Below are 14,318 nucleotides of genomic sequence, written 5' to 3'. Positions count from 1 at the left end.
CTCTCTAAACTGGAGAGACATGGGTTTGATGGACGGACCGCTCGGTGGATAAGGAGTTGGCTGGATGGCCGCACTCAGAGAGTGGTGGTTAACGGCTCAATGTCCATGTGGAGACCAGTCACCAGTGGTGTCCCTCAGGGGTCTGTGCTGGGCCCGGCCCAGCATCTTTGTCGGCGACATGGACAGTGGGATAGAGTGCACCCTCAGCGAGTTCACCGATGACACCAAGTTGTGTGGTGCCATCGACATGCTGGAAGGGAGGGATGCCATCCAGAGGGACCTTGACAGGCTGGAGAGGTGGGCCCGTGCCAACCTCATGAAGTTCAACCAGGCCAAGTGCAAGGTCCTGCACCTGGGTCGTGGCAATCCCAGGCACAAGTACAGGCTGGGCGGGGAATGGATTGAGAGCAGCCCTGAGGAGAAGGACTTGGGAGTGCTGGTGGATGAGAAGCTTAACATGAACCGGCAATGCGCCCTTGCGGCCCAGAAGGCCAACTGCATCCTGGGCTGCATCAAGAGGAGCGTGGCCAGCAGGTCGAGGGAGGTGATTCTCCCCCTCTACTCTGCCCTGGTGAGACCCCACCTGGAGTACTGTGTCCAGTTTTGGAGCCCCCAACACAAGAAAGACATGGACCAGTTGGAGAAGGTCCAGAGGAAGGCCACGAAGATGATAAGAGGACTGGAGCACCTCTCCTATGAAGACAGGCTGAGAGAGTTGGGGCTGTTCAGCCTGGAGGTTCTGAGAAGACCTTATAGCAATCTTCCAGTACCTCAAGGGAGCCTACAAGAAAGATGGGGAGAGGCTGTTCAGTAGGGCCTGTTGTGATAGGACGAGGGGTAATGGTTTTAAAATAGAGGGAGGTAGATTTAGATTAGATATTATGAAAATTTTTTTTACAATGAGGGTGGTGGAATACTGGAACAGGTTGCCCAGAGAGGTGGTGGAAGCCCCATCCCTGGAAATGTTCAAGGCCAGGCTGGAAGAGGCTCTGAGCAACCTGATCTAGTCGGGTATGTCCCTGCTTCTTGCAGGGGGGTTGGACCTTTGAAGGTCCCTTCCAACCCTAACCATTCTATGATTCTATCCTGTTCCATGTTTCAAACAGCCTTTACCCTCCCCTATCACAGGAACGACAGCCTTTTCTCTAAACTCTGTGACAATGCAGCTGGAAAAACTGTTCTGGTCATTAAGTGGTAGAATTGACTAAGCTTAGCTTTGTTCTGAATTATCTTTCTTTTTTTTTTTTTTTTTTTTTTTTTTTTTTTTTGAGGAAAGTCATAGAATTCAGAGCAGTGTCTCAACTATACCATAGGCAGAGCAGATGATGGTAACAGTAACATCTTTTTAAGTAATTTGGGCAGGCTTTGAGGGTGAATTCCTAGCCAGCTGCAGGTGAATTGAGTTTGGTTCCTGGTGAAAGCATCCACTGCTTGTATGTACTTTGTCTTTGCTCTTGACATAAATCACCTGTTTTATGTCTGTTTCTTTGATAATATTATGGGTAAGAATATGTTTACCTAGATTCTAAGCCTCTCACAACTGAGTCCATGTCTTTGTCTCGTAAGTATCTGTTAAAGTTTTCAACAGCGTAAAGCAAAGTTAGGAGCAGAAGTCCTGCAGAAGTCTGAAGTTCTAGGGGTTGCACTCCTATAAGGACGGCGCACCATTGGCTTGTTCTAAACCTCTGCACCATACCTTGTGCTGAGCCTTTTGTAGAGATTTTTCTGAAGAAACTTTGCAGTTTTTAAAGTGTTTGAGACTTAAGTTGAACTTGAGATTTCCTCCACAGAACTAGCATTCAGCACATAAATGCATTGGTCTGAAAGTAAGGCCTGGCAAATAATGATAATAGAGTATTATTTTTAAAACCACAGTCTTATATGAATATTGGACAGCAAGGCTAAAGTCCTTCACAATCTCCCTTGCATTTCCTTTCCTAATAATATCTGTATTGATCCAATAATATTAACACTCCCGCTTGGTAAAACTTCATTTTAGGATTACTTTTGGACAGTTGCACAATTATCAAGCAAACATTTTCAAGCATGAATTCCTTTTTTCCTTTTATTTTCATTCAGGTCTAGCTTTCTTATTATTTCTCCTCCATCTTGCACATTAACTTGACAAATAATATAACTGACAGAGCTGGAAAAAGACTCCAAAGCATTTTGTCATACTGCTAGTTTTCTCATGGTCTATTACAACTCATCTTTGCTTCTTTGCTTTCAGCACTACACAAAAAAAATAAAGTGCCTGTTTTCATAGGAAGAAATGTAAGCCAGATTATCCAGGGGACCACTGACAGCCATAAAACTTAATATATTGACATATTTTTGAATCATACATTTTATTTTTTTTTTTTAAAAAAAAAAAAAGTAACCTGCAAAAAATTCCGAAACTGCATGCTGTTCTCTGCCACTTCCAGTTTCATTTTCTGAGATGTCTATTTTATCACAGATTGTGTTTGGGATTTGGGATTTGTTATTTAATCAGGAATAATGGCAAGCTAAACAAGTGCATTGTAGACTGTAGAAATTAAATCAGGGAGACTTTGCTTCCCAGAAACTCTTTAGTTCTTCAGTGTGATATTGATGAAAGCAGTTGTTGTAGTTTGCTTTTGTGTGTGCTGGAACATGTACTGTTGTGGTTACTATTGGGTATCAGAAAGAAATTCTTTAAGCAACTTCAGCAAATCAAGAAAATATATAAGGAATTATAAGGTTGTCTCTGTGTGTGTGTGTATATATATATATATATAAGGAATAATCATAATATGAAAAATTGGAAATGCTTTGATGAAAAATTAAGTAGCAAATATACTTTTAATTTAAATAAACCCCCTTAATTCAGGAGTTTAAGTGTATGTGTATCTTTAAATTGCAGAATATATGGAAACAGGAAATGCAAGTTTTCCAGAGGAACGCTCGCTGGAATGCACAGAACATCAGTCTTGCATTTTGTCCCCAGAAGTTCCTCCCTCTCCAAAGGCTAAAAGTAAATACATGTACTCTGTGAATACAGAGGCTATACTGATCTTCTCTTTAATATTGAAATTATATTGCTAACACATTCATACAAAATGAAGAAGAGAGGTTAAGAAAGTTACTGATATTGAGAAGTTTTACCACCATGAATTACCTATCTTGACTAAATACACCATAATCTGTGTCATATAGGAAAGCAAAGAACTGTATCTCAGAAAGAAGTCGTCACTGATGAATTACAATGTATTACAGTATTTGATCTTAAGTCTTCTAATTTTATCTGACTTTACACATTTCATAATCAAGTAAAACAAAAGGATACTAGATGTGTCAAAATACTCTGCAGACTTTGTTCACACTCAAGTTAAAGATTGAATTTATTTATCTTTCCCAGTGAGTACCTCTTCCAATTGTATTATATTTGGATGCCTCTTTCAAAGATCATGTCTGCTGGTCTTCCATTCATCTTCTAACACATCTTTCCTATGCTGCGACTATTGCTGTTCTGTGCATGTGCTTTCATCTTATGCTCTGATTTACCCTTTACACTCCACAGCCACTTAAACAGGGCATTTCCCAAGTTTGGTGTTGTCCTGCTCTTTCATGAAAGTCAGCTTCCTGTAGAAGAATCATGAAGGCATGATGTCTGCCTTCAGTAATCATCTGAAGTAAATGCAATTGAGTGCTGGGAAATAACTAAGCCTCTCTTCTTTGTTGCATAGGGGTTTTTTTTTTTTGGTTGGTTGGGTGTTTCTGTTTCATTTAAACACCTTTACAGGGAGAGTTTTCATTCATGAGAAAACTAACCTTATTGCTGCATGCCAGATTATTATCTTCATGGTGGTAGTAAACAAATACTCAAGTTCCATTCATGTTTCCCTTTGGAATGCTTGGCAGACATATGGTGTATGAAGAGTAGTAGTTCCTTTGAGATTAGTAGAATCATGAAGTCGACTACCTTATGCAATAGAAATGACTGTCCTGAAATTGAGTAGTAAATATTGTAAAAGTCTATTTTACTTCTTAACAATAAGGTCATGATCTTGCATTCCTTGTTTCCAATTTCAAGGTATAAATACTGTAAAACGTACTAGCTGGCTTTTGCTTGTCTACTATGTAATCTGATTCTAAAGAAAAGAAATTGTACTTGATTGTGCTTCCCATGCATCTGTCTGCCATTCTCTGACAATCTAATTTCAAATAATTGAAACCAAATTTGGAAGAGGGATAGCAGTATCAATTACCTTTCTGTGACTTTCATGAGAATAGGTAGCTAGATAGAGGAGAGAGACCTTAATTAGTACTTGCACTGAAAGAAATAGGCAAAATTTGTCTTTTATGTATTCATCCTGGCAGGAAGCAGCCAGCTAGTTAGTGTGCACTTACTCACAGGTCAGTCAGTAACCTTGCAATTGCAATTTTGTCACACAGAATTCATTCTTGCCTGATAATAAATATTGCAGGCCATATGTGGGAGAACATGGGATTGGGGATATAAATATTATTCTGTAGGAAACAGTAGTCCTGTTTCTTTTTAGGGCACACAATCATTATTATAAAATAGTTCTTCATAGCTAGATATTTTACTTTTTTTTTAATTATTATCATATTAATTGTGAATAATTTCAATCTTCTAATAAAAAAGCAGAACATAAATAAACCTGATTATATGTTTGTTTAATTTACAAGTTTTGTGCAAAGTTACCATTGACTAAGAGTAACAAGAGTTTTAATGCAAAATTTCTGCTACTTAGCTTAAAGCCAATTAGATGCTTTTAATTTACAGCTTCTGTTCTTGGCTCTGAAAATTTCAGTCATATCTGGCCATAGTTGTAATTAAAACATATTTTAGAATATTTTTTGCTTGCCTGGAATAACAAACAATGAGTATGAACAAAAATGACACAAAAAGAACTCTAGACCAAGCATATAGAATCTTACCCAGGGCTTTTTTTTACTTACATGAATGTATGTATGTGTGTTGTATGTATGTTGAGCTTAATATACTGACTCTGTTTCTGCTTTTCAGCATTTTGTTCCCAAAGACGATGTAACATGGAATTGTCTTTGTATTTTTTCAAGTCTGAGGACTATAGTTTCCAACAATATGACTCTTGCAAACCTAGTCAAGAGAAGGAATTTCTTATTTGGCTTACTTGGTTTTCACTCACATTTCCATTGCTATTACTGAAGGTAGCTGTGTAACACACATGCGGTGTATTATCAAAGCCTAATGCAGTTGTTCATAACAACTAGCTTTTTACTGTATGGAGATCTTGCTGCTGCCAGTGGGCTGTTCGCAGAAAAGTTAGCACTCAGTGTGATTCTAATACTTTTTACTACTAGTATGTCTAATAACAGCCTTCAGTTAGTATAGACATATAAAGCTCATTGTATTGCTATCTTGGTAGATTTCTTAACTCATGATATTTGATAAATTAAGGAGAAAACAGGAAGCACAATACCGAATGTACTAAACATGGATTTCTGATAGACTGCTGTAGGGAAGTGTGTTTTAAACTTAAGGGGTTTTGCCCAATATATCCTTCCACCATTCCATTAATCCTGGGAAAGTGATGAAGAAGTGTTTATGAAGCATAGCTACTTTGATGGGACAGATGTGCATTCTTGGAAACTCAGTTCCAACCTACTTACAGTTTATGGAACATATGTAGTGTATAATTGATCCCAGCAGCAAACATGAACCCCATGCAGAGTATGGAACACTGATCTAGAATGTTTGTAGAAACTTTCCTTTCCTTGGTTCACTTTACGTTCTCTCTAGCCAATTTTCAAGATTAGAAAGCAGAGGAAGGGTAAGTGTATATTGTAATTCATCCTAATTAAATGCAAGGTATAGGGGAATGCAGATGTATGTAGATTACCTCCAGTGATTCCCCTTCTGGAATGAGATACTATTATTTTTGAGGGGGGAGTTGTGCATGAAGATCACTGTTCAGGTGATAAGGCATGGAATATAACAGTGCATTTCCTTTTTAGGCATAAAGAATGTGCATTTCCTTTTTAGGCATAAATTACCCCTGGTATTCTAATTATTGACTAATGGTGTGTCTGTTTTTAAAGGTGAAGCTGTGACTGGAGAATTATCAAAGCTCTTAGATGAAATCAAATTGTGCCAAGAAAAGGAATACTCTTTTGAAGATCTGTCTCATACAATATCAGACCATTATCTGGACAATTTTAGTAAAGTATCAGAGGAAGATCTTATGACCAGTGGAAGCCAAACCAAGCTTAATGTAGTAAGTAAGATGGGATGCAAAGACAATATATTCAATTATATCTGCTTTGTTTATGGCACATTTAAGAAAGAAATAGTACAAGAGTAAGAATAGTGTAACTCTAACATTATAATAGAAAAAAAAATATAGCATGTGCTCCTTACAGACTTAGAATTCAATGCTCCCCTTATTTTATGGACATATTGCTTACCACACCTCAGAATGACTTTTTATGGCACTGCTAATGTGACCAGAAATTTAGGTTAGTTGTTCTTTTGAGCCTGGGGAGTGCAAGGAGGGGTTTTCTGAGAAATCAATTGAAATCAGTATGATCAGTACTATAATGGAGACTAAATGCTTGCAGAATCTGATTGGAAGTGACCCCCAAAAGAAGCAGCTAAGCAACTATGGTTCTTACATATTTTATTACTATGTAGCTTTCCCTAATGATATTGAAGAATGAGTCTCTAATACTGAAAATTGTTGTGGTTGTGATAATTCAGTGATTTCCAACTACAGTTGGAAGTATGACTTCATTACTACTAATCCTGTGAATGAAGTGCTCTGGGATTCATTTTCATTTTTTCTTTATGCTGTAGCAAGGCTTGCTTTTTTTTTTTCCTAAAAAAATATTGAATTATCTTCCTCAGTAAGTAAGAGAGTGCCTGAGGAATAAGGCATACACCAGAGGGAAAATGCTAAGTGCTAAATCTCAATTAATGTTGTTCATAAGTTCAGAAAAAATTATGCTCCCATATGTGAAGCAAAACATGGCGAATCAAGGACTTGTGTTCTAGAGGATGAGGATCTGTTGAAATATAGGTAGACAGAATGAGATTTACAAAGATGGTTAGCTGCCCTGAAATGCAGTAGATACTTTTGTAAAGCCCTTCTAGATGTTTCAATTATTAGATACATATCCTATATGGAAGTCAATCTGAACAAGGTACTGATCCTGTTTAAACATTTTTATACACCTTTCTAGTGTCTCTCTGTATTTGGGTGCTAACTGCTATTTAAATCTGCTCAGCTGCTGTTTTGCAGAAAATGTAATCCATATAATTCTATCTACTCAGACTGAAATTTTTACAGACCTAAATGAAATACAATGTGAATAGGAAATATTCAGACACTAAATCTGTAATTTACATGCAGCAAGCAAATACAAAGGTAAATCAAGCAGTACATTTTTTTGATATTTCATCTATTTGTGTATTGAATGAGATGTGAAAACAAATCATCAAAAATGATGACTGTTTATAGCATGTTGTGGCTCTCTCCTACTAGTATGCCCAGTTTTTCTATCAAAGAAAGCTAGAATCAGGATAATAGGTACGCACTCCCAACATGAAGTCAGGATGCAAGGTGAAGCGTGGTTTCCCCTAGAGTAAACCTAGACTTTTCACTGTGTTGTGGGATTTTTCTGTTTGATTTAAAATATCTGTTTCATTTTTTAAAGTATTTTAAGGTCGTTCAGTCTGTTCAATTGATACCTAGCTGCCTTACATCAAAAAAAGGAAGTTGCTTCCGGTTTTGACATAGTCTTTTAGTTTTGGGTACATGCTGCCTTTTGTTTCTGTGTAAACTCCCTGTATAGTGCATGGATGATATGAAAACCCACACGTGCTGTAAGGTGCCATCAAGAGTAATCAGGAAGAGGCACTAAAATGAAGAGATGTGCTTAGCTCTGAAAATGGGTGCAAAAGTGAATGCTGGCAAACTACTCTGGGAGCAATCCCAGCACGCATGGTGGTGGAAGAAGTGTGACAGTAGGATGATGACTGAAGAAACTGAAATTAATATTTGTGCATAAGAATGTGGAGATACAGAGAGAAAGTGAAGACATATATAGATATGGAGAGTCAGAAATAGATTCCTTGGATATGTATTAAAGAAGAGAGATTCTTACAGCTTTTTCTGATTTCAGTTTTCTCCTCCCTGGGAAGCTTCTGTAAAAATCTCAGTAGAGTAAGTGGGATCTTCTCTATTATTCATTGCTGACTGTGCCAGCGTTAGCTCTGAAGAGATGTAGAAGTCAGGTCCCTGATCATGTGTGAGATGGTGTAGTGTCCTGGACAAATGTTGTTTCCAGAGACAACGATTGATGCAGGCTTCTCGACTTCTCCTGTAGTTCAGTGATCTAAACAGGTTCTAAAACCAAAGTCATGACATTTCATGACCCTTGGGGAGATTCTCTAAAGGAACTGGCTGCTAGGAGGCATCTGTGTTTTTTGCATCATGCTATTGTTCAGAGAAATAGGAGGCCAAGGCTGGGGAATTTCTGTTTGGAATAGTAGCTAGTGGGTCAAAAACTTAGTAAGTTGGAGCAAGGAGCATCAGGAGCCGCCTCCTGAGGCTAGCATGGGCTTGTGAAAGAGAAAGCATCAGGAAGAGTGTGTTTCAAAGTGTCTCTTTTATTTTATTTTATTTTATTTTATTTTTTAACAACTAGTTCTTTTGAAGAGGGCCAAATCACCTGTGGTACTGCTCTGGCTAAATAAGGATTAGATAGATTCAGGAGAGAATTACAAGCTGTGGATCCTAGAAAGACAGACACTTCTTTCTGCAGTCCTGAATTAAAGTGCCAACCTCTTTATTTGAAAGAGCAAGCCCTACTGTTTTTGTTTAGTGTAAGCATAGTGGGGATGTCTGCTTTTTAATGCAGTAACTTAGCAGTAAAAGTCTTTATCTGGAAAGTGGAAGAGTAAGGTTCATTTCTCTCTGTAGCATAAGGGTGAGGTTTAATATTGCATTTATAGTCTCCCAAACAAAAGGACTGAGCATCAGCCTGTTGATACCCTCCGGTATTCTTTCTGGATTTTACAACAACTGGAAAAATACCAGTGCAATCCAGAGAGCAGGACTTAGGACTCCCTGTTCACTACCAAATTCTGTTCCTTTTCTGACCTCAAATATCTTGCATTACTTTTTTTCTCAGTGATACAGTATATGTAGTATACTACATTTTCTTTTGAAGAAGTTATGGGTCGGAACTCTTAGGCCAAAGGCAGAATTTAATCCATTCTTCCATTTGCTGAGTTATTGGACAATTAGTCATCCACCCACTTAGCAAGTTGTTCTGGTATGTTTGGACTAACGGACTTCCTTCTTTTTGTCAAATTTGCATTGAAAACACTACACGTTTTACTACTTACTATGTTTCTGTTGGCTGGGTGTGTGACGTGTGATGTAAAGCATTAACAAAACCAGAGGTTCATGTGTATTTTAAGGTAGAATAGGAGGCAGAATTTGCACAAGTCAGGTTAGGTGAAGCTGAAAAAGTTCTCTAGATGAAAATTCTGGGTTTAGTTACCTTAATTCCAAATTACTGATGAGCTCTGTATTGACTCTTAAGTTTCATCAGGACATGGAAGAGCTGAATAGGAAAACTGAAGGGTGGGATCTTGAAGACTGGACGGCATGAACATCTGGGAGGAGGAGGGTACAAGAGAGCAGTAGGTAAAAGCAAGGAGAATAAGAACAGTGTGGAAGTGCGTAGGAACAGATCTGGAGAGAAATAAAAATGTTCCCACAGGACACAATTCCAAAAGCTTAAAGGGAAACTAGGAAAATTTTGGGGTTTTGGGAAAATTTTGGGGTTTTGTTTGCTTCTTAAATGAGTGAAGAGGATGAAAATTGTGAATGCTTGTTTGCTGAATAGCCCAAAGTTAGCTGAGAATAATTTAACGTGATCTTTTGTTTGAAGAGTACATTATAAACTAAAAAGTCAAGTTAAAGCTACATTGGAAACTTTATAATTTCAGTGCTTGATTTTGCAACTCCAGCCATGTGTCAACGTACTTTTGATGTGCTGTCATGTAAAATATTAATTCAATGTTTCTTAGTCTATCTTCACTAGTCATTAAAACATGTATGTTATATAAGATGTTGGACAACAACCTCTTGTTCGTTGTCTCCATAAAATTATAGGCCAGATGGTACATAATCTTACAAATGGAAGTGCAGGTGGTTATGCTACTTCAGACAGAGCTCCGAAAAGGCATTTATACACCTAGGCATCATTTCAGATGGAATTGCCCATTTTTCACAATGGTTTGTACACTAGTTAGAGTTAATGGTGGATTCATAGATTTTTTACTCTCAGTTCCTTTCTGCCTTTTTTTTTCCACTTTGGTCATTGTGACTTGAATACATTTTTTTAGTTCCCCTATGTATGCAAAGGCATGAAAAGCCCTGGTAGCTGCTGTGCAGGTGAGCTGGGAAAGCTTTATATTCGTGTGTTGTTCAGTGATGACATATTACAGTTTTTCCATGTTTGTTAAATACAAAACTTTCACTCCAAATAACTAGGATCTTATTGTTCAGCAAGTCAGAAAAGTACCTGTACTTCAAAGCACTTTTCAGAAAACATGAGGTTGAAAAAGATGTAGGAAAGTCTGATTGTATCACAGTTTAGTTAACTTAAGTAGTTCCATTTAAAATTAAGCTGTCTTAACTATGATTGCTAGCAAAACCAGCTTTTGACAATAACTTGTAGTAGTTTCAATTTTAACAACAACAAAAAAAATATAATTTAAAAAAAATATTTATTTTCCAATAGATGGCAGTCTGGCTCAGTAATTTCAAGAACAAAAGCAGCCATCTTATATAAGAGTTTTCTAACTCTTTTCATTGCTACATTAAAATAGTGCGTTTTTAACACAGTTGATAGTATAAACTGCTTAAAAAACAAACACCTGTAATTCTTATAAAAGGAAAATTTATTCAATATCATGGCATACATTTAAACTACAAAGTAAAATATCAGGGCTAAATTTAGAGATGTGTTATAACAAAGAGGTTACACATCAAGTGTGTATTCAAACAATCTATGTGAATTCAAGAGCAAATAAGAAAATTTAAATATATGTAGCTTGCAAAGCAGGGATCCAGAAAAGTGTATCAGGAAAAAGAACAAAAGAATGTCAAAGTGTACATTGTGAGAACTCTTCCTGAGCTCCTGCAAGTAATTTGCTTTGATTTAGATCCCTCTGTCCTTGGAGTACTAAATAACATAATTACCAGTTTCTTGTCAGGTTTGAGGTTCCTGTGTATTTATTTATGTGAGAAGAAAGTATTCCAAATGTTGTATTAAAAACAGAAATATTCTGTATTTATTGAAATGTATTTGCTTTATGTGTTTCTTAATTTGGAAAAAGGAGGAAAAAAAAATCACACACACACACAAAAAAAACCACCAAACAAAAAAAACCAACAAACCAAAAACCAAGTAAGGGAAGTATGAGATTCTTGTCCATGTAAGAAAAAAAAATTCTATGGATACCAGAGAATGATATGTTACTTTCTTATTTGCTTTGGACAGCATGTGGTTACAAAACCAAAAATAAGGTATTAAGAACTTCACACTTCCATATGCATGTGTGTATGAGTATTTGTATATTTGCAAGATGTCCATATTGGATACAATACATCTCAATCTTTTCCTTTCATAAATTTGATGTTTTATTTTAGTAATTTTTTTTTTGTTAAAACTGACTCTTAAAAGTCTTATTCTGTGTTCAAAAGTTTATTATATATTTCCATTACTTACTTAATACTCTTCAAATTCATTCTTGTTTTCTTTTCAATTAGTCACAATAACTACTCTCTGCATTTTTTGAGAAGTCATGAGAATTTTTGAACTAAAACTAATATTAAAATAGTAATCTGCTGTATACACTTAATAAAACTGAAGCTGCAAGTTGAAATATTTTCTTCAGATCAATTCCTTTAATCTTGTGTAGTAGGTGGTTGCTTGCAATGTTTACTTTTACGTATATGCTGTTGTGTTCGGTAGCATGATACATAAGCTGTATTATTGATTTGCAAGTGCAAATGCAATATCTTACTGCCTTTGTATATGTGACATGAGTTTAGATTAAAGAAGACATAGTTCCAGAAAGTACTTTTGTTCTGTTAACAGCAGAGTATATGTTCAAGGACTTTACTTAATTACCTGGAATAAATACTGAGAAATTTATGTTGCCCTTATTTTTAATTTTTTTTTAATTTTTTTTTTTTTACTTACAGAATAAAACTGAAGATAGTAAAGACATGTAGGATTGTGACTGCAATACAGAGGGATTTCGCAGAAGTGGCAGCAGTATATCTGATTAAATTTAATGTGATTATATAATAGATGATAAAGACTGGCAGCAGTAATTTAAATTTAAACACGAAGAAATGTTCTATGTAGTCTCAGGAAAAAGATTTGGATTTCATCACAGGCATGTAAATGTCAATTTCTGCTTACTTCTGTCGTCCAGAAAGGGAAGTTAATATAATACTTGTGTACATGAAGAGAGAGTGGGGAAAAAAATACTTTAAAATTTCTTATATGAACATTGCTGAAAACAGTGATAGTACATATTCAAAGAGAAGATTAACTTTTTTACTCTCTTATGTCAGAAAATCAAGAAGATGAAGGTATATAAAGGCAATAAAACTATGATTGTGTTTTATTTATATCTGAGGGAAGCTGATTTGAAAGGATAGCATTGTGTGTTTCTGAAAGATGGATAAGAATTAATATATTAGAGGTGTATAAAATTTATACATGATCCTTTTCCCTCTAAGGCGAAGAACAGTTATTTTTGATAAAAAGCACACATACAAAAATATCTTTCACAAAGTAATAATCACTGGAATTTGCTAAAGAATGTTGAGGTAAACAATTTAGTAACATTATTCAGTAATACTGGGGTTTTTTTTGTTTTTTTTTTTTGTTTTTTTTTTAATCATAATGTTTAAATAAATAATGACCAGGCTGAAATATTATAATGGCTAAGAGTGACCAAATATGCTGGAATGAAATTATTACTGTCCTGGATCAGATATGGTAGCCTTTAACAATATCTCATATATTTCTCATAATATTTTCAGAGGGAGAAAATTCCACATGACAATGATGATGAGCAAGCCAGAAGTATATACAATGGCTGACTAATGAGAATACATTAAAAACACGTTCAGGAACAATTTTGGTTTCTTATTCATAAGGCAGTAGTAAGACAATTGTTTGGGACTCCATGGAGAGAAGTAGATAATTTTAAAATTATTTAATATAGTAATATTTATTAAGTTTGATAATATAGCTTTGCTGTATTTTACAAGTAGTTTTGATGAAAAAAAAATTGTACTCAGGGTTAGTGTTTGGAATGTTGTTGCTTTACTTAGTTCTGCTTTTATAATAGTGATAGATAATTTATGTATTGCCGAATTTTGACACTGCAAGAATTTTGTATCAAGTTGCTTTTCCAGTCTTAGACCTAGTTCAGTTATGAATCTCATTTTACAAGCATATACTGATTCACATTTCTGTGGGAAATGAAACTATGAAGGCCATCTCTCCCAGGAAATGTAAACCTTGCTTTTTAAGATTCCCTTGTTGCAAAGGTCTACCCACTCTCTGAATATAGGATTATATAACTTGAAAAATTGTTTTTAAAGCTACCACCACACTAAAACCCATCTGTTAGTCCCAGTTTCTAATGCACACAGTGGTATTTCCCACTGAGAACAACTGTTGTTGGTGTTGTTTTTCTTCATTAGATATTTGTAATGTGATATCCAGCACCAAGCATCCACTTGGTCAATATAGAATGATATACTTGCTAAAAGCTACTTTACAAAATGTTTTCTAAATTCTCTCTAAACATGAGGTGATCATTACAAAGAAGTGGAGTGAAATGCGCCAACTTCACACACATTTTTTTCCCTTCTGTTAGGTAGTTTACCTAGCCAAGGGGAATTCAGACATTTTTAATGCATTCTTTTCTAATTTGCATTCTACAGTCCTTAAAATAAGTTATTTTTTGAATATATAGGTTCTGCTATGCTTCAGTACAATGTTGTAAAGATTCCTGTGTTAGAGAGACTGAGCAGCAGCTTTGGAACTCTACACAGAATAATTTGCCCGGTGGCATACTTCACAGCCAACTGAATTAGCTGCAGCTCCCTGCTGCTGCGATTTCTGGTAGAAGTATTGCTAGACAGTCCTCTAGCATGCTTCGTAGACATACCTTGTGAGATAGTCAGCACTTATTTAAGAATATGAAATCCCAGAACATGACAACAGTTAATATGATTTAAATT

General features: G+C 35.9%; 1 protein-coding gene across 2 annotated transcripts in view; it reads left to right on the top strand.

Moving 5' to 3' along the window:
- ANKS1B (ankyrin repeat and sterile alpha motif domain containing 1B) overlaps window positions 1-14,318 on the top strand; it is a 444,690-nt gene that overhangs the window by 79,225 nt on the left and 351,147 nt on the right. For both annotated transcript variants that reach the window (XM_086750799.1, XM_086750791.1), the window contains exons 7-8: window positions 2,885-2,995; window positions 6,070-6,245. In XM_086750799.1, coding sequence (XP_086606925.1) covers window positions 2,885-2,995; window positions 6,070-6,245 — 287 coding nt within the window. The remainder of the gene's footprint in view (window positions 1-2,884; window positions 2,996-6,069; window positions 6,246-14,318) is intronic.

Source organism: Chlamydotis macqueenii, chromosome 1 (assembly GCF_036417535.1).
Source record: "Chlamydotis macqueenii isolate bChlMac1 chromosome 1, bChlMac1.mat, whole genome shotgun sequence".
In the NCBI taxonomy this organism is placed as follows: Eukaryota; Metazoa; Chordata; class Aves; order Otidiformes; family Otididae; genus Chlamydotis; species Chlamydotis macqueenii.
This window is presented reverse-complemented; position numbering and strand designations above follow the sequence as displayed.